Source organism: Sceloporus occidentalis, unplaced genomic scaffold, assembly GCF_023333645.1.
Source record: "Sceloporus occidentalis isolate IW3139 unplaced genomic scaffold, rSceOcc1.0.p SCAF_1, whole genome shotgun sequence".
NCBI classification, from domain to species: Eukaryota; Metazoa; Chordata; class Lepidosauria; order Squamata; family Phrynosomatidae; genus Sceloporus; species Sceloporus occidentalis.
Window position 1 is genome coordinate 135,869,635 of NW_028316981.1, and position 22,541 is coordinate 135,892,175.

Here is a 22,541-nt window from a genome sequence, read left to right on the forward strand (position 1 = left end):
GTTGCACAGACTGTTGTTAAGCCTAAATGACAAAGGCACTTTGTAGGTACTGGCCATCTCTACTCTGTAGATGAGTGAGAAAGGAATAACTCTGAAGGATAGCACCCAACAGTACAAGGACAGAGAAAGAGTATAGCCTGAGCAATAGCAGTAATTGTAGCAGTTAAATTAATATACTGTTTAGCAATGGACTAAATGGACCGTAATAAAATGACAGGTGTAAAACTAAGGTCAAGGGAAAAACCTCTGACCTAGACAGCACAGGTTTGTTAGTAATGGAGATTATGCCAGCAGGTAGGTAGCCTGAAAGCAAAAGAAGCTCACAACTGTAAATGGTTAAAGAAATAGTAGACAAATACCAAAACCAGAAGGTATGGTATACAGAAACTGTCTAATCTAAAGAGATAAATGTTCATGTCCAGTTCTGGGCGCCACAGTTCAAAAAGGACATTGAGAAACTGGAGCGTGTCCAAAGGAGGGCGACTAAAATGGTGAAGGGTCTGGAAACCAAGCCCTATGAGGAACGCCTTAGGGAGCTGGGTATGTTTAGCCTGGAGAAAAGAAGGTTAAGAGGTGATATGATAGCCCTGTTTAAATATTTGAAGGGATGTCATATTGAGGAGGGAGCAAGCTTGTTTTCTGCTGCTCCAGAGACTAGGACCCGGAGCAATGGATGCAAGCTGCAGGAAAAGAGATTACACCTCAACATTAGGAGGAACTTCTTGACAGTAAGGGCTGTTCGACAGTGGAACACACTTCCTCGGAGTGTAGTGGAGTCTCCCTCCTTGAAGGTCTTCAAACGGAGGCTGGATGGCCATCTGTCGGGGATGCTTTGATCTGGATTTCCTGCATGGCAGGGGGTTGGACTGGATGGCCCTTGCGGTCTCTTCCAACTCTATGATTCTATGATTCTATGATCACAATCGTGCTGGTACCAATACCAGCGCTCCTGTTAAAATATGAATGACAATGTAAAGAAATACCACCAAAATGCAGATTGATCCTGTCAAATGGAAATTTTAAAGTCTGACAGGAAAATGAATCTCTGAAGAGTTCCTCTAGATGCTGCTGCTGCAGTGGATAAAAGGAACTGAGGGTTTAGGCGAGAAGAGAGCCAATAAGGCAGATGGAGAGTGGGTGGCGCTACCACCAAAACGCTTCTAATAGCTCTAAGAAGGTTCCGAATGGCTCTGCACAGGCTAACCCATGTGTGATTCACAGAGACCACAAAGAAGAAATAATAAACAGGGATGTATTAAGATACAGAAGCAGAGCAATATATTGTGGATTATATGGGGCTTTAAAGAAAAGGATAATGGGCCTATGCTGGGTAGGAGCAGCCAATATAGCATCTAAGGAGGAGTGTCACATTTCTCAAGTTGCTATAATGGAATACCATTTTGTTTGCTAAGTTGTGCTTCAGTAGTAAAGGTATTGATCAGGGACACTGAAAACTGATTATAGACAAGTACCTGGCAGTATATTTCCTGTTTTCTGGCTTAAACAGGGGCCTAAAAAACAGAATTATTTTAATTAACCTAGTCTGATGAAGCATCATTTCAACTTGCCTCTATTTTCATGGCTTTTGGCTGTACCACATAGATTTTGTTTCTGTAGCCACACCAGACTTTATCATGTACCACAGTCATGCACCGGATTGAATGATGAGGTCGGCCCAGATCTAGAAGGTGATAATTTGTCAAATCCCACTGTCCATCTTTAAAAGAGAAAAAATTGATCAGGGAAAAAAAATGTTTATATATGTTAGTTTGTGCAGAACTTGAAAAATTACTTCTGTGAACTACAGCTCCCAGAAACCTCCAGTATGCATAGAGAGGGACCATGTTGTCTGAGTCACTCTAGAGGTTGTAGTCTAAAAAGGAACCTTTCCGATCTCTGAGTCTGTGTACCTGGCTACTTAGTAAATACATATTAATGTATTTCTATTTTGTTTTTTAAGAATGTCAGACTCATTTATAACACAGATTTACAGAACTGTAGAGCTGGAAGGTGCCTCAAAGGTCAACAATGCAGAAAAGCCAGTACTGTTGCATAGCATTTGTTCAAATCTATTAATTATAAAGTACCCATGTCCAATTAACACAGGGCTTACAAATTAAGAAATGTGAATAAATGGTTTGTTGGATACTGACACTCAAATGCATGGATATGCAAAATAAACAGAGATCAAGAAGCCTTATATCAATGTGGTTTTTTTTAAAAAAAGAAAACGAAAGACAATCTGTTCACATTCGGTCATCCTTCCAAATTCTGTTTGGAGCACTATCTCTTAAAAGCATGCGCCACACAAGCCAATGAGTAACCACTACCCTATCACCAATGTGTAGAACAGCAGCAGAGCACCAGTCTGTTTCCATTAGCACGGCTAGTTTAGGTCTTCATATTTGAAGACAAACAAAGATGAATAGGAAAGAAAGCTCACTTTCATCAAACACATCTAAAAACTGGTTCTGAAAAATGGATATAATGCAGCCAATGGGCTGCATCTGGGCCCACCTAAAGACTGTCAACCTCCCACCAATTAAAAAAAAAAAGTTCACTTTTTGGACTATCTCCACTAAAACTACACAGAAAGCCCGCCTAAACTCATGAAAGCAAGCAAAAATACCCCAACACAACCCCAACAAACAGCCCAGAACCCTGTCGCACCACTATTCCTCTCTGCAGTCCCTATCAAAATGGTGACAGGAGGTGACATGGTACCACTTGCTATCGCCATTGTGATAAGGACCACAGAGAAAATCAGAGATATTTGGGCTTGTGGCAGGGAGGTCTGGAAGAGAAATTGGCACAGTTTCCCAGCCCAGTCTTAAGAGGAATTGAGAAGTTATACCATGAAGGTTCGTTCTGGGATCGCAAGGGGAGGAATCCACAGTGATTGGGTTTCATCCATGCGCTAACCCATGCTGTCAGGAATCAAAGTTATTTTTCAGATAGATTCAGTTAGTCTCCCTCCTTCTCTGGCAGTTTTAGTTATCTAGCCTATCTAACAGTGTTCTGTTTTATACCATTATCTATACCCTCCCACGTTGTCTGTTATTTCTTCCATGGGAGGGTGTAGATTCCTCCCCCTGCCATTCCAGGACGAACATTCACAGTAAGTATAACTTCTCATTCTAGGGATGGCAGGTGGAGAAATCCACAATGAATGGGACTTGCCTAAGCTTTAAACCAGGGTGGGATTGTTCATTATTGTTTTACTGGTGACTTCAACACTGTTCTACCAAAAGAAGCTTGTTCTGACTTATATTTATCCAATGTGTAATGTCTAATGAAAGTGGTAGATTGAGTCCAACCTGCTGCCTCACAAATATCTTTTAAAGATGATATTACTGCATATTTGCCATCAATCTCGTTGAGAGTGCATAAACATTCTGTGGTCTAGGTCTTATGTCTAAATTGTAACATTGCTCTCAACCATCTTGCTATCATATTTCTAGATGCCTTTTGACCCATGGTCCTTGGGTGAAAGTACAGAAATAATGGCTCTGACCTTCTGAATTGTTTTGTTCTTTTTATGTATATTCTAACTGCTCTTTTTATATCTAGGGTACACCATCTTTTCTCTTCTGGCTGTGGATTTGGACAGAATGTCAGTAAGTATACTGAGTCATTATATGGTTGGTTCAACATACACTTTGGGACGGAAAGGGGAATCTGGTGTTAACACCAATCTATCTTCCTCAGACTTACATAAACTTGGTTGAATTGCTAATGCAGCCATTTCCGAAACTCTTCTTGCTGAAGTTAGGGCTACCAAAAATTATACTTTATAAGACAAATGTTTTTGATAATGGTTGATATGGTGATTGTATTAATCTAACACCAGATTTAGATCCCATGTAAAAAAAATCTATGCAAAATTAGGTGAGATGATATTGTTCCTCCCTTCAGAAATCTTTTTATACATTCATGCATGGATAATTTCTCTGAGTTGTAATGTAGTAACACCGTCAAAGCAGACACTTAATATTTTAAAGTGTTGGGTCTCAATCCTTTACGTAGTCTGTCTTTGAAAAACTGTAGTACCTCCTGAATTTTGGCTTCCTCTGGAATTACCTTTTTCAGTTTGCACCAGTTACAAAAAGCTTTCCATGTTCTGTAACTTGCTTGCGTTGACTGATGTCTTGATGCCATGATGGTGTCTATTAACTCCACAGAATATCCATATTGTTCCAGTTTCCTCCTCTCGAGTTCTATGCTGTCAGTTGTAACCAGTTGGGGTTTGGTGGTTTATTGTTCCTTGACTTAACAGGTCTGACTGTTGTGGAAGTTTTATTGGTGGAGTTACTGACATTTTTACTAGTAGTGGGAACCATGGTTTCCTTGGCCAGAATTGTGGTATCAAAACTACATGCACTAGTTCTTGCTTTATTTTCATGAGTACCTTCTGTAATATTGGTATCGGTGGAAATGCATACAAACATCTTGTTGGTCATTGCACCGAAAAGGTGTCGAATTGTTCTGTATCTATTTCTATTTCCCCATTTATTGAAAAATATCTTTTTAGTTTGTAACTTTGGGCAGATGCAGAGGCCCACCTGAAACGGACTTAGAACTGTGTTCAGGTGTTTGAATACCTCTTGGTTTAGAGAACATTCCCCTGGGTGTATCCAATTTCAACTGAAATAATCCACTCTGATATTCATTGAGTCTTTGAAATGCACTGTTGTCATTAAAGCCGGATTTTTTTTTTGCCCAATTGAATATTTTAGTGGATTCTCTCATCAATAGTTTTGAATGTAGTCCCCCTTGGTTGTTCATATATGCCTTTACTGAAACGTTGTCAGTCACTATCATTGTATGTTGATTTGTTATTATACACAAACTTGTGAATTGCTAACTTGACTGCTTTAAAATCCAAATAGTTTATGTTATTTCTTATGTCCGAAGCACTCCATATGCCTTGAGTTGATAAGTGTTGGCAATGTGCACCACAACCTTCTAGATTTGCATCCATTGTTATACAGATGTGTTTTTCTAATTTTATTGGTATTCCTTTGTCTGTTTCTGTTCGATATCCATCATGTAAGTTGTCTTTTTCTGTTCTATGTGTATTTGATGTGGGAGAAGATATAATTGTAGAACTCTGGTGTGGTATCAGCTTCAAGGAACTAATTATATTATTAATATTAGGAGACCCATTATCTGTGCTCATCAGATCGGTCTCCCTGCATTTGAGCAAAATTGATATCTCCTTCCTAATTTTGTCTTTTTTCTCTTGTGAAAGACTTAAATTTCATTTCTGTGTGTTTATCATTGCTCCTAGATGTGTTATATGTTGTGTTGGCATTAGATTGCTTTTTCAAAGTTTATTATGAAACCATAGGTGTCCAATGTACGTATTGTTTCATTCAAATTTTTTCTCATTTCTCTTTTTATTGTCGCTACCAACAATATGCTGTCCAAATATGGATGTAACAGTATCCCTTTTTTTCTTAAAAATGCCACTAATGGTATCAATGTCTTCTTGAATACCCTTGGTGATGATGCTAGACCGAAGGGCAAGGGCTTGAATTGGTAGTGCTCTCACAAATATACGAACATGAGATATTTCTGGTGTGACTTGTCCATTGGAATATGAAGATAAGCCTCCTTGAGATCTCTGGGAGTCATAAAGTGTCCTTTTGTAAATTGTCTATTGTTAGAAGAGTTTCCATTTTGAACCTCAAATATTTTATGAAAGTATTCAGATATTTTAAATTTAAGACTGGACGATGGGTGCCATTGGTTTTTGGCACTGTGAAAAAGACTGAATATACCTCTTGGGCTCTTTTGTCCAATGGAACCATCTCTATTGCTCCTATGTCTATTGGATGCTGAATTTCTGTTTTTATAATGTTTTTGCTTTTCCTGATCTTTTCTTACTGGAGAGGAGAGGAATCTGCTTCTTGGTTTGTGGTCAAATTGTATTTGTATCTGGATGTTACTGCTCATAATACCCAATGTAATCTCTGACCACAAACATCCAAAGAGCAGCAACTTTCCTCCAACTGGAACACTACCCATGACAGTATTGTGTATGACCCTTTCTTGAAGAGGTTTGTGTTCCTTTTAGTAGTAAGTATCTGAACTGTAAAGAATATCTTCCATTTCCATTTCCTGATCTAGGTCTGAATCAAGTTTGTCTTTGTGTTCAGTAGTCTGGCTGCCATAACATAACTCTCATGAAAGGAAGTGAAATTACTGTATCAACTTCTGTAATTTTTTCTCTCTATCCATCTCTCCTGTATAGTTGACATTACCTGCTTCTTTTCTCTATTTTCTATTAATACTTTGTCTAGATTTTCTTCTCCAAAAAGTAAATCTCCTTTAAATGGAACAAAAGCCAAATTATTCCTGGACTTTTGATCAGCTTCTCAGTGTTTTAACCACAGGGGATGTTTGCCAATGTCCATAGCATTTATACTTCTAGCTCCAAACGCTGCTGCATCATGACCTGCATCAGCTATATATTCCAAGACTCTTTTAAGTTTACCCAAAACCCTACTCAGAGATGTTATGCTTACCTCTGGTGTGTCTTCTACTTCTTGTCCCCATAGGATAGCAGCCCTTGAGAACATGGAGGCTGCCACCCATGCTCTTATTGCTACTGCTGATGCTTGGGCTCTCCTCAGCGCGTTATCAGCCCGTCTCTCATCCACCTCTTTGAGAGTGGTATCCCCTTCACAGGGTGCAATTGCTCCCGAAATCAAGGCCGCTATGGGACCATCAATGAGAGCTATTTTTAATAAATCCATTTCTGTTTTTTTAAATATATATCATTTTTGGCAAAAGCCAACATATTTCTTTGTTTTTATGGACATTTTCCATTCATTTTCTATTCATTCTTGAAACGTATCTGGCATCAGAATTTCCTCACTGTTGTTGGCTTTTTTCACAACACGGAAACTATCTTGTCATGTTTTTCCTTCTTCATTTGTATATCTGAGTTCACTTCCTGTTGTCCTTAACCTAGGGCATTTACTACTCTTTAAAAGAGTTTTAAATTGTTCCTCTTGAAACAACCTATTGGTACTGAAGTCCTCGTCTTCCTCCGCTTCCGAGAAATCATCATCTGAATTGTCCTGTAAATCTAATAACATGTCATTTTCCCAACTTTCCTCCATTTGTTGATCAACATGTATCGTTTTCTCCTTGCATTTCTTTGGTTGCTCATCATGTGTAATATCTATATCTATCTCATGTTCCAATTTTCTTTTTCTTTTGTTTTCTTGTGTGATATTCACGTGATCTCTCATTTGTTTACAGGAATCATGTCCAGTGTTTCTCTGAATGTTTGCATATGAGTTTTGTATCATTTTCAGTAAGTCAGCTTAGTTTGTTTCCCCATTCTACACTTGATTTGTCACATGTAGAAAGTATGGGCATTTTCTGTGTTTTTGCAAATATTTGATGTTCTTTATTTTTATTACAGAACACTTTATGGACTTCTTAAGTTATCGTCTCCTTTATCCATGAATTTAATTCAGACTTGTCTATATATTCTTTATTATTGTTTGGAGTGGCTGACTTGGTTGTTCCTCTGTATAGTCACTCTCTGACTCACTCTCAATTTGTTGTAATGAATTATTTGTATGAGTTATTTCCTCTCTAAAACCTGGATGTGTCATGAACATGGTTTTTAAATATCTAAGGAACTGTTGTTCTTCAAATTTTTTATTAATTAAACCAGCTTCGGATGTGAGCTCAGATACATCTTCATCAGTATATATCTGTGTTTTAGCTTTTTTATTCAGAGGCTTCTCAATATCTGGTATTGAATGCCCTCTAGCTATTGCTGCCTGAACAGCATTACTGCACTGCTTGGCAGCTTTGCCCTTCAATGCTTTTTCAAAGTGGCAGCTGGGGCTGCTTGCCTCGGAACATTCCTCATCTTGGTGATTTGGATTGGCTATATGAGAAATTGCTGCCACAGCAGGGGTTTTCTCTTTATCTGTCAGATAATTCTTTGACTTTTTTGGTATTTTTCCATTGCTTTAGCCTTTTTTTTTTTTTTTTTTTTTTTTTTTGCCTTGAGAGCAGCTGTCTCTTTCACTATGGAGGTGGAGCTTTGCATCCACTCGGTCTCCATTTCCTCCCCATTGCTATCCATAGAGTTGGAGCCTCACACCCGCTTGGCCCCAATTGTCTCCATAAATACCTGCCTGCTCCCCTTTTCCTCACTGCTATCACTCGAACTTAAAAATATTTTGTGAGGGAAATATCCCTCACATCCCCAGAGATGTGTGAGTTCACTGTTTTCTGGAAAATCTTAGGCTTATTTTTCTCTGACTTTTGTTTTGTCTTACTTTTTCCCTTTACCACCGATGTAGTCTTACTATTTCATTGTTCCAATTATCTTATTATTTTGTCTCTACTATGCTTACTATCCATACGGTTGATTTTTAATTATTTTACCGGAGAAGGGTAACAGCACAACTGGTTAAGTCGGCAGGATATACAACACTGCTAGAGAAGGATGGAGACTCAGGGGCTGTGCACACAGCCCTAAAGGGGCAGCATGCAGCCGCCCCTTTTACAGCCAGATCGGAGTGCGGCAACTGCACGCCGTGGCCCTGATCTGGCCTTTCCAGGAAAGGGTGCCATAGCCGCTGTGCTATGGCTTTATAGCACTCCATCGGCACTGCATCATGTGGACGCAGTGCCAGAGGAGCACCATGATGCTGCACGGTGTGGCATCACACCGCCGTAGGAGTAGAGCTGGGGTGTGTACCATGGAGACGCTACACCCTGACTCCACCCCCCAGCCAGCCTTTCAGGACCTAACTGAATTTAACTGAAAAAGAACTTTGATTCCTGCCAGCATGGGTTAGCGTGTGGATGAAACTCAATCGTTGTGGATTTCTCCACCTGCTATCCGTAGAATAGTTAAGCTATACATTGACTGGAACAAGAACGAACAATCGTTTTTAATACTATCACAAGAACTACAAAATTTCCCACTAAGTAAGGAATCTCTGAAAATAAGCAAGATTTGCCATGTCTAAGTCTTTAAGAAGCACATCAAAGATACAAATATGTGAGTGTTCCAGGCATGTAAGTAGAATGCTTACCTACTCCTCTGTGGAATATTGCTAAAGTTCCATCCGCTAGTGCAACTAATACTATTCCTTTTACATGTCTGCATAAGGGAAAGAGGTAAAATGTATATAGTGAGGGAATTAGAAGCACAGAAGTAGAATACTATGATTGTTAGGTCATCCTGACACCACTCTTACAATCACACTAGTACCATCTTTGCCCAGAGCTGGGGTGATAAGCATTCCAGAAGTTGATGGAACACATCTTCCCCATCAGCCCAGCTAACATAGGTGCGGTACAAAGCGCCAGGAAGAGGCGGCTGGGAGCCGCTTCTCTTTGCTGTGTAGCAGCGCCTCAGCAACCAAATTGGCTACGCAAAAAAGGACGGCTAAAAAGCAGCTCCTTTTTGCGCCACCGCAAATATCTGGAGGCTGCATGAGCATATTGCTGCTACGCAGCTCCATCTGGAGGCCGTGCAGCAGTGACGGCATCGCTACGCACGCCGTCTATTTGGCACTGCGCAGCGACGATGCCCTTGTCACGTTGGAGAGGCGAGGGGAGTGTGGGCGGGGCGCCTCTCACATGTGATGTGGGCGTCCTTCAGGACCTGTCTGTACCGGGCCATAGTCAATGCTGAGAAACACTACAAGTTTATATGAAATTTGCTTATATAATTTTCCCTCAAAACATTCAGGAGGTATCTCATCTTGCAATAAAATCTCAGCTATGAGTGTCTTTAGGATTCTTATGTCACTTTCATGGTTAGAAACAAATCCTTTTTGATTAATGTCAAATCATCATGCTCTTTTCCAAAACACAATAATAACAGCAGTTAACAGAAAGATGCACAAAGAGCCAACATGATGCAGTAGTTTGAATGTTGGACTGGGACTCTGGGGGCCAGAGTTGAAATCCTGCAGGCCACAGAAACCCACTGGGTTGGGTGATCTTGGGAAAGCCACACTGTTTCTGCATCAGAAGAAGGCAGGAGCAAACCCTCTCAGAATAAATCTCGCCAAGAAAATTCCATGATAAGGTTATTAGTTTTCACTTAGCAAAATATATTTAAGTCTAATAGAAATGTCATTATGAAAATATAAATTGACTTTATAGCAACTTACACTATACTGAGTATAGAATCTTTAAGTTTAATTGCATGAACACATTTTCTCCACTGAGCCACTGAAGAATGAACATATAAACTGCAACGATAAAAGCAAAATGAATTAAAAATCCAAATTCCCAATCCACATTAGCATTTCAAAATTCAAAATAATTTATGACCGTAAGTGTAACAAAAAATACTGTATTTTCTGGTGTATAAGACTACTTTTTAACCCAGGAAAATCTTCTCAAAAGTCGAGGGTCATCTTATATGCCAGGTGTGGTCTTACAGGACTGGTAGTGAAACTTCAGAGCCAGACTGGAGAATCTGCAGTCACCGCATATGGTGGGGGAACTCAAAAAAGGCCGTGGCCGCAACCCCGCCATATGCGGCGACCATATGAAAGCAGCAAGGGTGGCGCTGTACAAATACAGTAGAAGAAAATCCGGTCACCAGGATTCATGGAAAGAAGTGACTTAATGTGGTCGCAATGACGAGGTGAGGGGGTGCCTCACCGGAAAGGTGTAAGTGAAGTGCGGAGCAAGCTGCAGGCATCCAGGACGCCTGGGGTATGGAAAAGAGAGCCATGTTTGCGCTACCGCTCTGAGACAGGGAGGGCTGGGTAGGCAGGGAGGGCTGACCAATCCAAGCAGGCTTTGTATACAACAAGTTTTCCTGCTAAGTACCTGCATGTCATAAGCATTTGAATTATATTGAAATCAAATCTGATGTTTTTTTAATTTTTATTTGGTGTGCGTTGGAAGAGGGGTAGTCTTATACAGCGAGTATATCCCAAATTCTATATTTTAACTGGAAAAGTTGAGGGTCGCCTTATATGCCCAGTCGTCTTATACACTGGAAAATATAGGTAACAGTGATGGAAAACAGACTGCAAATTGGTAGAAACATTTCTGGTTTGTTTGGTCAACTTTAGGTTTTCCCCATAGCTTCTCTACATCTTTGCTGATGCCTTATCCAGGGCACTTCATCTTGCTCTTAGTGCTTAATTATTCCTCCAATTTAATCTGCAGATGCTTACCTTTAGAGCCATTTGTGGTTTAAGACATAGGTACTCGCAGTCTCCACCCTCTCACATTAATAGAACATTATTACCAAGGAGATATCCTTACTCTAACTCATGTTTTTCTATTCCTTAAATTTTTTTCTAACTTATCCTGCCATCTGCTGGCCTAAGTTTGAAATGCAATGTACATCACCCTCCCAAAATGGCAGCACATCTGTGAGGGAATCTTGCAGTAATCATATCTAAATCACATGCTCCCTCTGTCTTTTCTATGCAGGAGGAGGACACAATAACTCACAGCTCAATGGCCCTATCCAGACTGGCGCCCTATCCAGACCGGCCTGCATGTGTGCTAGGGTTGCCTCGGGGCATCCTTTACAGAAGCCCCACAACCCTAACACGTAGCCACGGTGGCATAATGGCAGCGCTCTGTATACACTGGTGCCGCCATTATGACATCACAGCCGCGCCGTGTCAAAACGGGGTGGTGGGGGCCTGACATGTTCATGCCGCGTCAGGCCGCTTGTGGCGGCCTAACAGCGGCGCCGGAAGGAGCTCCAAAATGGAGCTCTTTCCCAGAGGGCGTCTCGTTCCCACGACAACTAGATTGCCACGGAAACGGCGCCAGGGGAAAGGGGTTCTCCCCTGGCTGCAGCTCCTGGGGTGTCCTGGGGCATGAAGCCCCAAGGACACACCTTTTCGGGACCAGAGAGAAGCACCGGATTGGGGCCTTTGGGCTGCCGCTGTGGCTGCCCTGGCCCTGATATGTGGCACAAAGGGGGGGCTGCAGGCAGGCAGTCTACTTCCTGTACGTATATGCATCTGAGGAAGTAGACTGAAGTCTATGAAAGTTCATGCTCCCAACTTCTTTCATTCAGTTAGTCTCAAAGGTGCTACAAGATATCTCTACATGCACACCTGAATCTATAATTCATGTTCCATTTTCAAAGAAATATTTACCAGCCATAGAAAAAGAACTAAAATAATCAATGAATCATTTTTATGACCAAAACTGTTTGAAATTAAGGTTCTTGCTTTACCATCCATTCTGTGCTCCAAGCCACATAGTGGGTAAAAGGCTACTCATTTTCTGTGCTTCTTCTCTAACGAGATCCTGCTCATTTGGCAATACAGCAACATCTTTATACAAGTCTGCTTCATTACTAAGAGAGAAGGGGAGAATCAAGCAGATAAAACTTTATGAATGAGTAATATTCACTTATATTAATATTCACAGTCTAACTATAAACTGAATGTATTTGTATGTGAAGGATAGTTTGGCTCTAATGCACAACTACTATCATATTCCATGTTGTGAAACATAGGCCTGTTACAGACTGCCAAAATAAAGCTGCTTCGGGTCTCTTTGGAGGTATCCTATTTCAATGATGCATGGGTCCTAAGAGTCCAGAGGTCGCACCAATTCCACACTCCATTCCTAAGCACCGGAGTGCAGCTTTTGGTGCAGCTTCTGGATTCTTAGGATGCATGCATCATTTAAATAGCATATCTCCAAAGAGACCCGAAGCAGCTTTATTTTGGCAGTCTGTAACAGGCCATAAAAAGGTTTCCTTTTAGAGGGGTGGTGTGTTTTTTATTTTTTTGGCAACAAGTTAATCTATTTGACACTGTCTGAAATGAACTCCTCATCTCACAATCATTATCAAAATGTTGAAAAAACCCTACCTTGCTTAAGAACTGTGCAGAGTTCCCTAGGAAGAATACATGGAAAACACCTCAAATAATTAACTCACAATTTAAACATTTTGGCAATGGCTTCAAAATTATTTCTATCCAATAGTTAACACCCCTGCATATCTGTGTGCTATTTAAAGTCTGAGTGTTGAAATTGCTGGACCAATACAACACAGTTGAAAATTATTCTTACTAGGTATACAGTGTGATCTAGTTTTGCCTTTACCTTGTTATTAATGAAAAGATAGGCATACCTAGGCTGAAATGCTGGAGAGCCCTCTACTGTATCTTGAACTCCCAAAGGATCTGTGAAGACATGTTCTGTATAAACTCCAGTCTGTGCAATATCTGCTATTTCTTCCCCTGAGCCAGCATTTTCTGTTGCTTCAGTTGCTTCCTCTGCTGTCTGAATATTTTCATCTACTGCATCATTTTCGGCTGCAACATCTGGAGGTAGATTTTTCATTAAAGACAAATCTGAATTATCATTTAGTTCTCACGTATGAAGCATGAACATACATTAGTCATAACCAGCTTCAGAAAAAGAGGTAACTGTTGTTCTTTCAGTAGTCATCCATGAACTTGCATATATGGGTCATTCTGAACCTACACAAAGCTGGTAGGAACCTTCTAGAGCTAGCTGAGGCATTTTGGCAGAAGCCTCACTCCCTAAGTACACCTGCACACTCAGGCTCTCATTCAAAGCCCTCAGCTCCTTTTTGTCCTTTACATCAGCAGCACCTTAGGAAGGAACTTCTGGCTTTGTGCCTAAGAGTTAGTATTTCTTTGTCCTTTTTCTTCATCTATTTTCCATTCTTCAATCTACAATTGTATTTCTTCAAATTCTTTAGAGTTAACCATATATGTAAATCACAAGATATCACAAAGAAGAACTATGGCGGGTTACTATGGCTTTCCCAGCCGGATCGGGGCCTCAGTGGCCAGAGCAGCAGCCGCTGAGGCCCCGATCCGCCACTTTCCAGGCTGCGGGGAAGCGGCAAAAGGCCCCTTCCCCGCAGCCTGGAAAGGGGTGTCCTTGGGGCTTCAAGCCCCAAGGACACCCCGCGGTGGCAGGGAGGAGGAGAAAGGGGCCACTTGGCCCCTTTCTCCTCTGCGTCGCTGGGCGCAGCCGTCTGAAGGCTGCGCCCAGCGACGCAAACGGCAAAAGGAGCTCCGTTTCGGAGCTCCTTTTGTGGCCAGGGAAGGGGCGCACTATGCGCCCTGGCGTGGCGTGACGACGTCATGTCCGCGCCACCCCGTATAGAGGCGGCGCGGTCATGATGTCGTAATGGCAGCGGCCATGTGGAACGGCCGCCGCCATTTTGTGCGCGCTCCGCGCCTGCTAGGGTTGGGGGCATCCAAAAAGGACACCCCTTTCTAACCCTAGCACACACAGAGCGCGCACTTTTAGGCGCGTTTGTAACGGACCTATGTTAATATAAAAAAGTGCAAATTACTGCATTTTTTCAGGCATTATATAAATGCCATCCACAGTGCAACCGGCTATTTCATAAACATACACATAGCCCTCTTCTCTTATTTTTTACTTAATAAGTGAGGAGTCATTGAACTGCTATGCAACTGGTGAGCTCAAGGCTGTGACACCTGTTGTACAACTGTGGGATCCAATATAACTAAGTTAATGTGTGTTTATGCTACCCTTAAAGTATTTAAGATCACAGCCTGAGTTTATTTTAACTTTCTACACTGTTTTACCCAATATACTTCTATGCCTTTAGGAGAAAAGACACTCATAGTCTTTTAGTTCACTTACTGTTATTTACTAATAAAAGCTGGTTTCCTCTTTGGATTTCATCATCTCATTGAAATGCTGCATATCTGTGACAATTAACTCCAACAATATTTATAGAAGAGTGTCATTTGAGAAGTACAAGCTTTTATCCTAGACAAACAGGTTGTGTTTGGAAGGGACACTGAGTTACAGTTTAGCATTAGGTGTACATTTGGGAGGCATGTATCTCCAGTATAGCCACAACTTGCTTCCATTTTAACAGAGCCCTGGTGGCGCAGTGGTTAAATGCCTGTACTGTAGCTACTCACTCACAAACCATAAGGTTGAGAGTTCCATAGCAGCATAACGGCTCAAGCTCAACTCAGGCTTACATCCTTCCGAGGTCGCTAAAATAAGTACCCAGAATGTTGGAGGCAATTAGCTTACACTTTGTAAACCTCTTAGGGAGTGCTTAAGTGCACTGATAAGTGGTATAGAAATGTACTTGCTATTGCTGCTACTGCAATTGCTAAAACTAGCCAAGGTTTATAGGTACCTCCAAACCTGAGCAATCCTGAGTTAGTCTTAACTACAGTTTATGGAAACAAGTCAAACCATAGCTTAATGTCCTAGCTTGATTTTCTTAACCACACGTAAGATTAATCATAGTTCTGAGAAAAATAAAACCTAAAACCTATTCATATGTGGAGAAATAACTATGGTCAAAGCAGCAGGAGGACTGTGTTTAGGACTGTCTTTCCAGAATTCCTTCTACTGTGTTCAGCATAAATTGACATGGGAAGCCTCTTGTGCCCCTGGAGGCTCCTAGCATTAGACTCGGATTCGCCCCTTTTCACTCGCTGCCCCTCACTCCTGGAACCTTCTTCCCCCGCGAGCAAGAGCCATCACTTCTTTAACCAGCTTCAAAACGGCGTTGAAGACCATCCTGTTCAGAGAAGCGTTCCCAGGCATTGCATAATTGTCACTTGCTATTTGATGTTCTTTTGTTGCCTGTTTTATTGAACCCTGATGAGGGATGATGGCTTCAACAAACACACACACACACACACACACATATAGTCATAAATTACTTGGTTTCTAAATATGTGAAAGAGTACCTCCTACCTTATAGACAAACCTGGGTCCTAAGATCAGCAGAAGAGACTGTTACCTAAACTGCCATCGTCAGAATTTTGTGGGAAAGTATGGTGCATGAAAGAACCTTCTTTATCATGGCCTTTCAGTTATGGAACTCCCTTCCCTCTGATATGCATTCTGTTGTTCATTAAATGTACTCTGTCAGCCAGGCAAGACACATCCATGTCTTTATGACTGAGCTATTTTCCAACTGTAGTGAAGCTGTGTGTGGAATTACCGTGGATTTATAATAGACTAAATATCCTTTTTAATCCCACACAGAGTAGGGATAATCAACGTGAGACACACACTGTAAGTGCTGACTTAACAAATTCCATTCAGCAGGTCTACCCAGTTGGGACCAACAGATGGTTTTAGTACATTGCTTTATTGATATGTATATGTCACATCTCAAATCATAACATGAAGCATGAAAAAAACCTAAATAACTGAGAACAATAACCAGTATTTAATATAGATCCATACTGAATGTTGTATCACTCATGCCTCAACAGTTTTCTAGGTTACATCAAGCAACATTTTTTAATAAAGCAGTCAATATTTTCCTACCTGGTTGTTTATTTGCCTCGGGAGGGGCACCATTCGCACTAGGAGTAGCAGAATGCCCCATAATACCTTCTGCAGTACAACCAACTACTGTGATTCCTCCTAACAGACTGTCCGTTTCTACTGAACTGTTGCTATTCATACTGCTACACAAGGATGACTTGTCCACCACACCCGAATCTGTTTCTTGTGACCCTTCTTCTCCTGTAGGATAGTCAGTTTCCCGAGCTCCTGAAAGAAAATAATGGATTACCTACGGAAATGTGAATGTAATTAAACAATTCAATGTTCTTTTAGAGGTATGGATTATTGCACATAACTTGCAATTTACAGTATGTGAGACAAACAAGATTTGTAATTGGAACCAGGGTTTTATTTCCTCTAGGATGCATATCAGTGGAATGCTAAAGAAGCAACCTGAAAACTGTATGTTAAGAAAAGATCAGGCAAATCTGGTTGCTGTAATATAAAAGTGCAAAGCAACCAATTCTTATACAGACACAAAGGCTCCTAACATTTACTCATTTAAGTTTACTTCTATTATAACAAAGACAATATAATGAGTTAATGTAGCGAAAACTGTAATCCAATTCCACACTAAGTGTGCAAGTCCCACTTAAGTCCATGTTGGGAATAGATGAGACTATCAATTGTAGTTGCTCTGTTTCTCATTTTGCCAACTTTCAGTACATTCCATCCAAGTTCTACATCACTTTAAAATTCAACCTGGAAACTTGTTTGCATTTTAATTAATATATACTGTTTTGCACATTTGCACTAACATACGTGCTTTTGCATTTGTCAATAGAAAAGGTTTTGTACTTTTTGGCTGAAATAATTGCAGTACAAAATTCTGAGAAGTGCTAATGTAAAAGGATCAACTATGATTTGGCTTATATATTAGTGCAGATGCATTAGTTTGGTGAGGTTCTTATAAAAATGTAACCTAAATGAAATTCTCCCATGCCTACTCAATGGGTATTACCTCAGAGTGGATACCTATAGGATTGCATTGTAAAGTCAGTATCTTTGACAGCAAAGGATTCAAGTGTGAAATTGGTGATGACACTGCTGTGAGCAATGTTGGAGTTTTGTTTCTTGAATTTAGGTTTCAGCCACATTGTGCACAGAGAATCATATCCACAAATTAGAGGAGGTCAACATGTAGTTCTCCACATGTTGTTGGATTGCAACTCACATCACTCCTCACCACTGGCTATACTAGTTAGGGCTGATGGGAGTTGTAGTCCAATAATATCTGGAGGGCCACACTTTTTCCACTGCTGCCACAGGTGAGAATGTTAATATCACTAAAGGATGTGAATGGAATAAAGATAATCTCAGTGTCTATGCTCTCTTTTCGGTTTTAACAACAGATGCCTCTTTCTAAAAATTCAGCCAGCACTTTTCAAGCATGTTAAATGTAGGACCATGAAGTAGAACTTGAACTGGGCAAGGGATACGCTAGCTGACCATCTCAATATTATGGCTGCTTGAAATGGCTCACTGGCTACTTGAATAAAAAAAGAAGGTGGGATTCTCCAGCATTTCCAAAACAGTGAAAATAAAGCCTGTGTGTTAACTCTAACAATTGTTTCTCTGCACCTCTTACCTGGCACACTAGCTATACACAGTACATGAGAATTGCAAACAATGAAACTGTCTAGGATGTTTCCTGGCTGGTTAGCATCTACAATGATAACTTTTGTAGCTGAATGGGTACTAGTACAGATCCAAACAAGGCTTGACAGTTCTTCCTGATTTTTCAGCTCTTTCTGCTGGTCCTGTACAAAAAAAAACAAAACCAATCAATGCAATTTTACAACTACAGAACAAACAGTACAAATCTAAAACATGCTATATATGCCTCCATTTTACAAGTACTGTATGATCAACTAAATTGCCAGATGAATGTGTTATAGATCCAGATTGAAACTGAAACTATTCAGAAACATACACACAATCAAATTACTGGATAAGTGCTACAAACAGGTTTTTCACATACAGTTGACAGGACCAACTCAATGCAACAAGATGTTGTGAAAGCAAGTGAACAAATTAGTCACCGAGTAAGTTTATATATGAAATAGTGTTAAGATCTAACAATGGGTGCACTTTAGTATAATGTAACATATGTAAATTTGCCACAGTAAATTGTCATGTACATCTTTAAACACTTCTGTAAACCAAGTGACAGCTAGCTATTGAACCTGTTTATTTTGGGGGGGGGGGGGGGTTTGAAGGCACAGTAATATTGCTTCCTTACCTTTTAACTGAATAGTCAAAATTCCTCAGCAAGCTAATTATGGCATTCAAAAGTAAGTTAAAGGGGAGCTATAAATTTCAGGGGAGAAGGTGGAGAATTGGTGCTAATTGTGTCTGAGCCAATCTGGATACAAATACATCACATTTTGTATTAAAACAGTGATTCCCAAACACTGGTCTTCCAGGTGTTTTGGACCTCAGCTCCCAGAAGCTTGAGCCATCTTGGCCAATGGTGAAGCTGACATCCATAACAACTGGAAGACCAGAGTTGGGGAATCACTATGTTAGAACATCACGCTATTCAGATTTATTGAAGATCCAGGATCCACTACATCATACTAAATACTCATTCTTGTTTAAATTCATGGTCATGAAGTAAAATCTTTTTAGTTTTAAAATTCTGAACACAATATTGGTGTCTACCATTTGCTTGAAGTGTTAATAGGCTTTCAGAAATGGTCCATACTTTTCATTTTATTTCTGTCCTTACCTTGAGCTCTTGATCTAATCTGTCCAAACTACTCTGAGATGCACTTCTCTGTTTGTTGCTCTCCGTATCTACAGTTGCTACATCATTGTAGAACACACTGGCACCAACAACTGAACCTCCATCTCTTGTCTTCCCTCCTGATAAGTTCACCCCTACAGCACACCATAGCTTAAAACAACAAGAGAGTTTCATAAAAGGTTTGGTGAACATCATGGCATTGCCTCTTAGGAAGAAGACATAAGACATAATGGGAAAGTTTGATAGCCGTCAGTCACATACTGGCTTTTAAAGAAAGAAAAACAATATCAACATTTAAGGTTCAAAAATCCTTAAAAGTGTTTTACGAAAACCCAACGTGTGAAAGTATACTAGAATCACTCAGAACTGAATTATATTCCTATAAAGAAAGTGTAAATTGCTCACATGTTGAGGATGGATTTGAAATTCATTACCTTAGTACTCCCATATACACAAACAGATTATTTTTTTAAAGGAAGGGATTGAAAAAGGAAAACATGTGTACCTTCATAGATGTATCCTTCTCATCAAGTGGTCTCAGGTAAACAGGCACAGGTAAATTCTTCATTTTGTTATCACCCTGACCACCACCATTTACAGCCTAAAAAGTGGGAGAGAACAAGATACTGGACACTGGTTTTCCGCATAAAGCCTACAAATACTACCTTGAGGGCTTGTTCAGCCTCCATGGGCACTACTAAAGATTACATGTTTAAGAGTGCTATCACTAAAAGTGGCTTTTCTTTTTACTAAAGTCAGACCAGAACTGACTATGCTATCCATCAAGGATTGCCTGAAGAAAAAATATTCTTCTGCCCTGATCTTGTCCTTATACCTCAAAGCAAATATGTACTTTCTTAAGTTAAGTAATGTATCCTGTCCTTATTCTGACTTAAATTATATCGCTATTCCAAGCAAGTTTGGCATGAACTGCATGGGGGAAGAACACTCAAGACCTATAACCATCACATAAAATCATTTATATGCACTGTCCTCATTAGTTCCTTTCCATCCTGCCTCCAACACCACATAACACTTCCTTTTACTACATCAACAGCTGTGTCAGCCTTTCTCATTAATATGCCACCTCAAAGCCTATAATAGACTATGCAGATCAGACATTTTTGCCTTTGTGAGAAGAGCATTCACTATAACCTTCCCTCTCCCCACAGTCCCAATGATTTTACTCCACTCTAACAGGGAAAAGCATGCGTGTATTCCACCATCCAATGCCCCTTCATCTTGAACAAAGCATTCAATGTTTATTATCAGAAATGTTCCTTCTGGTGTATTGTGACAGAGGAATCCAAACCAAATTTAACTAATCTAATGGCTGATACTCAATAATGGCTGATACTCAATCCAAATTTTCTAGCACCATCTTCCCTGTGCAGTTGGGCCCTCTATATCCATGGATTCTTTATCCACAGCTTCAAGCACCCAAAGCTTCAAAATATTAAAAAATTATATAAATTCCAAAAAGCAACCTTGATTTTGCCATTTTATGTAAGGGACATTGTTTTACTATTCATTGTCTTTAACTGGACTTGGAACATCCATGGATTTTGGTATCGAGGGGGGTCCTGGGACCAAACCTCAGCAGATATCAAGGGCCCACTGTAGTTTGTCCTCATTGATTAATTGGAGACAGGAAACATACTGGCTGCTGGTCTGTTTCCAGACACAACTCAAACAGCTGGTTATGTCCTATATAGCCTAGTTTAGCATAGATCCAGATTATCTGACAGACTGATTTCCTCCTATCAGTCTGCCTGGATCCTGAGAGCCACAGGACAGGCAGTCCCACTATCTCAGTCCCACTATCACCACATCTATGGTTGGTGAGAACACAAGAGAGAGCCTTCTCAGTGGAGACTTAGAATGGCCCTTCTTTGTTGTCTTTCTGTTGACAGGCAATTTTTTTTTATTCAGACAGGCTTTTAGAACAATTGGTTTTTTTAAAAAAACTAACTGCTAAGACTGTGATGTTTTGTTTTAAATTGTACTGTTGTCATTGTTTTTTATTTTTTTTAAAGTGAAGTTTTTAAATTGTTTTAATATGGCTCATGGTTTATTTTATTTTAATATTAATTTATTGTATGTTTTTAATTATATTGTAATCATTTTAATTTCTCAGTCTTGGGGAAGAGCCAAATTATAAATAAAGTGGAGGAAAAGAGGGAGGGAGGGAGGGAGGGAGGGAGGGAGGGAGGGAGGGACGGATTTTCCCCCTCCCATTGCTGTTTTATTTATTTCTCCTCATCCCCCTGCCTCAGTCTTAATATTTTGCCACAAACTCAGACACAGGATGGAATTGGGGAGACGTCTTCCTGAACTAAGTTTAGTACTAAAATCTAAATCTAAACCAAATTATGGTGGGCAAGGCTGAAATAGAGGCCAAGACACCATTACAGCTGACACCTCTATAAATACAAGCTATATAATTTTAGACCCTTATGCCCTGTCTCACTTTCTAGAACAAAGAAAATCTGATAAAAACAAATGCTGATAACTCGGATAAAAAGAAATACTCTGAACATGCATTTTAAAGTAAGAAAAATCAAGTTTAGAGGAATAAAATGGAATTTGTTCCTTCTACTCAAATACTAAACACATTTACTTAAGTAACTACCAGGAAAGGTCAAATCCATATTTATAGTAAAAATAAGATGATGATTATTTGTAACCCTAATTAGCAACCAGGATGCTGTAAGCAACCAGTAACAGCCCCAGTGAGCTCCAGCATATGCACACCAGGCCAGCTACTGATATAAATAAGGCCTGTTTGCTGCAGGTTGTATCACTTGCCACACTACGGGTGACCATTTCAGACTGTGGAGCCCTCAAACTTGGCACAAGGTTTATCCTTGTTGCACCACTGGAAGAGAGCAAATTATTTACTTTGCATCGAAATACCAAAGTACCTATGCCTTGTACCGCATAAAACAGTTTGCCACAAACACATCTCAGTCTAAGGGATCTTGCAGCAGGAGCAGAATGCCACTGCTGAGCAGCTCAACACTGAGAGAATCGTAGATCCACATAGTCAATGTTTTGTTGTAAAATGCCTATCACACTAGACTAGCCAATAATAAGCTTTCACTGCAGCAAATACAGAAACACCATTCAGAATATATACACTATCATCCGCTTGGTTCTTTTGATTAGCTCTCAAAATATTTTGCATACCAAGTATACAGGGTAGCACATCGTTTTTTTAAACTTCAAAAATGTGCATGCAGCAAGAAGATTCCATTATAAAGAACTCTTTACATGCAACCATTCCATTCCTCCTACTCATTCAACTCATGACCTTTTATTGCTAGCTTTTTCTGAACAGCAGCATTTGTGTTTAAATAGGGAAATATGCTGGATTTCATAAACAAGATATGAATACCTGACCTCAGTTCTGAATATTTCCAGATTTTGTGTTTAAAGTAAATATGACAGCTGCAAAGATTAC

The 22,541-nt window shown here is 40.1% G+C and overlaps 1 protein-coding gene across 11 annotated transcripts in view; it reads right to left on the reverse strand.

Annotated features, from left to right (window-relative positions):
- SPAG9 (sperm associated antigen 9) overlaps nucleotides 1-22,541 on the reverse strand; it is a 128,585-nt gene that overhangs the window by 27,935 nt on the left and 78,109 nt on the right. For all 11 annotated transcript variants that reach the window (XR_016282287.1, XM_089537487.1, XM_089537468.1 and 8 more), the window contains 9 exons: nucleotides 19,584-19,679; nucleotides 19,061-19,228; nucleotides 17,918-18,089; nucleotides 16,309-16,536; nucleotides 13,124-13,316; nucleotides 12,215-12,337; nucleotides 10,167-10,247; nucleotides 9,078-9,145; nucleotides 1,569-1,717 (listed from right to left, as the gene is read on the reverse strand). Coding sequence is in view for 10 of the 11 variants with exons in the window: in XM_089537487.1 (XP_089393613.1) it covers nucleotides 1,569-1,717; nucleotides 9,078-9,145; nucleotides 10,167-10,247; nucleotides 12,215-12,337; nucleotides 13,124-13,316; nucleotides 16,309-16,536; nucleotides 17,918-18,089; nucleotides 19,061-19,228; nucleotides 19,584-19,679 (1,278 nt within the window). In the remaining variant the exon portion in view is untranslated. The remainder of the gene's footprint in view (nucleotides 1-1,568; nucleotides 1,718-9,077; nucleotides 9,146-10,166; nucleotides 10,248-12,214; nucleotides 12,338-13,123; nucleotides 13,317-16,308; nucleotides 16,537-17,917; nucleotides 18,090-19,060; nucleotides 19,229-19,583; nucleotides 19,680-22,541) is intronic.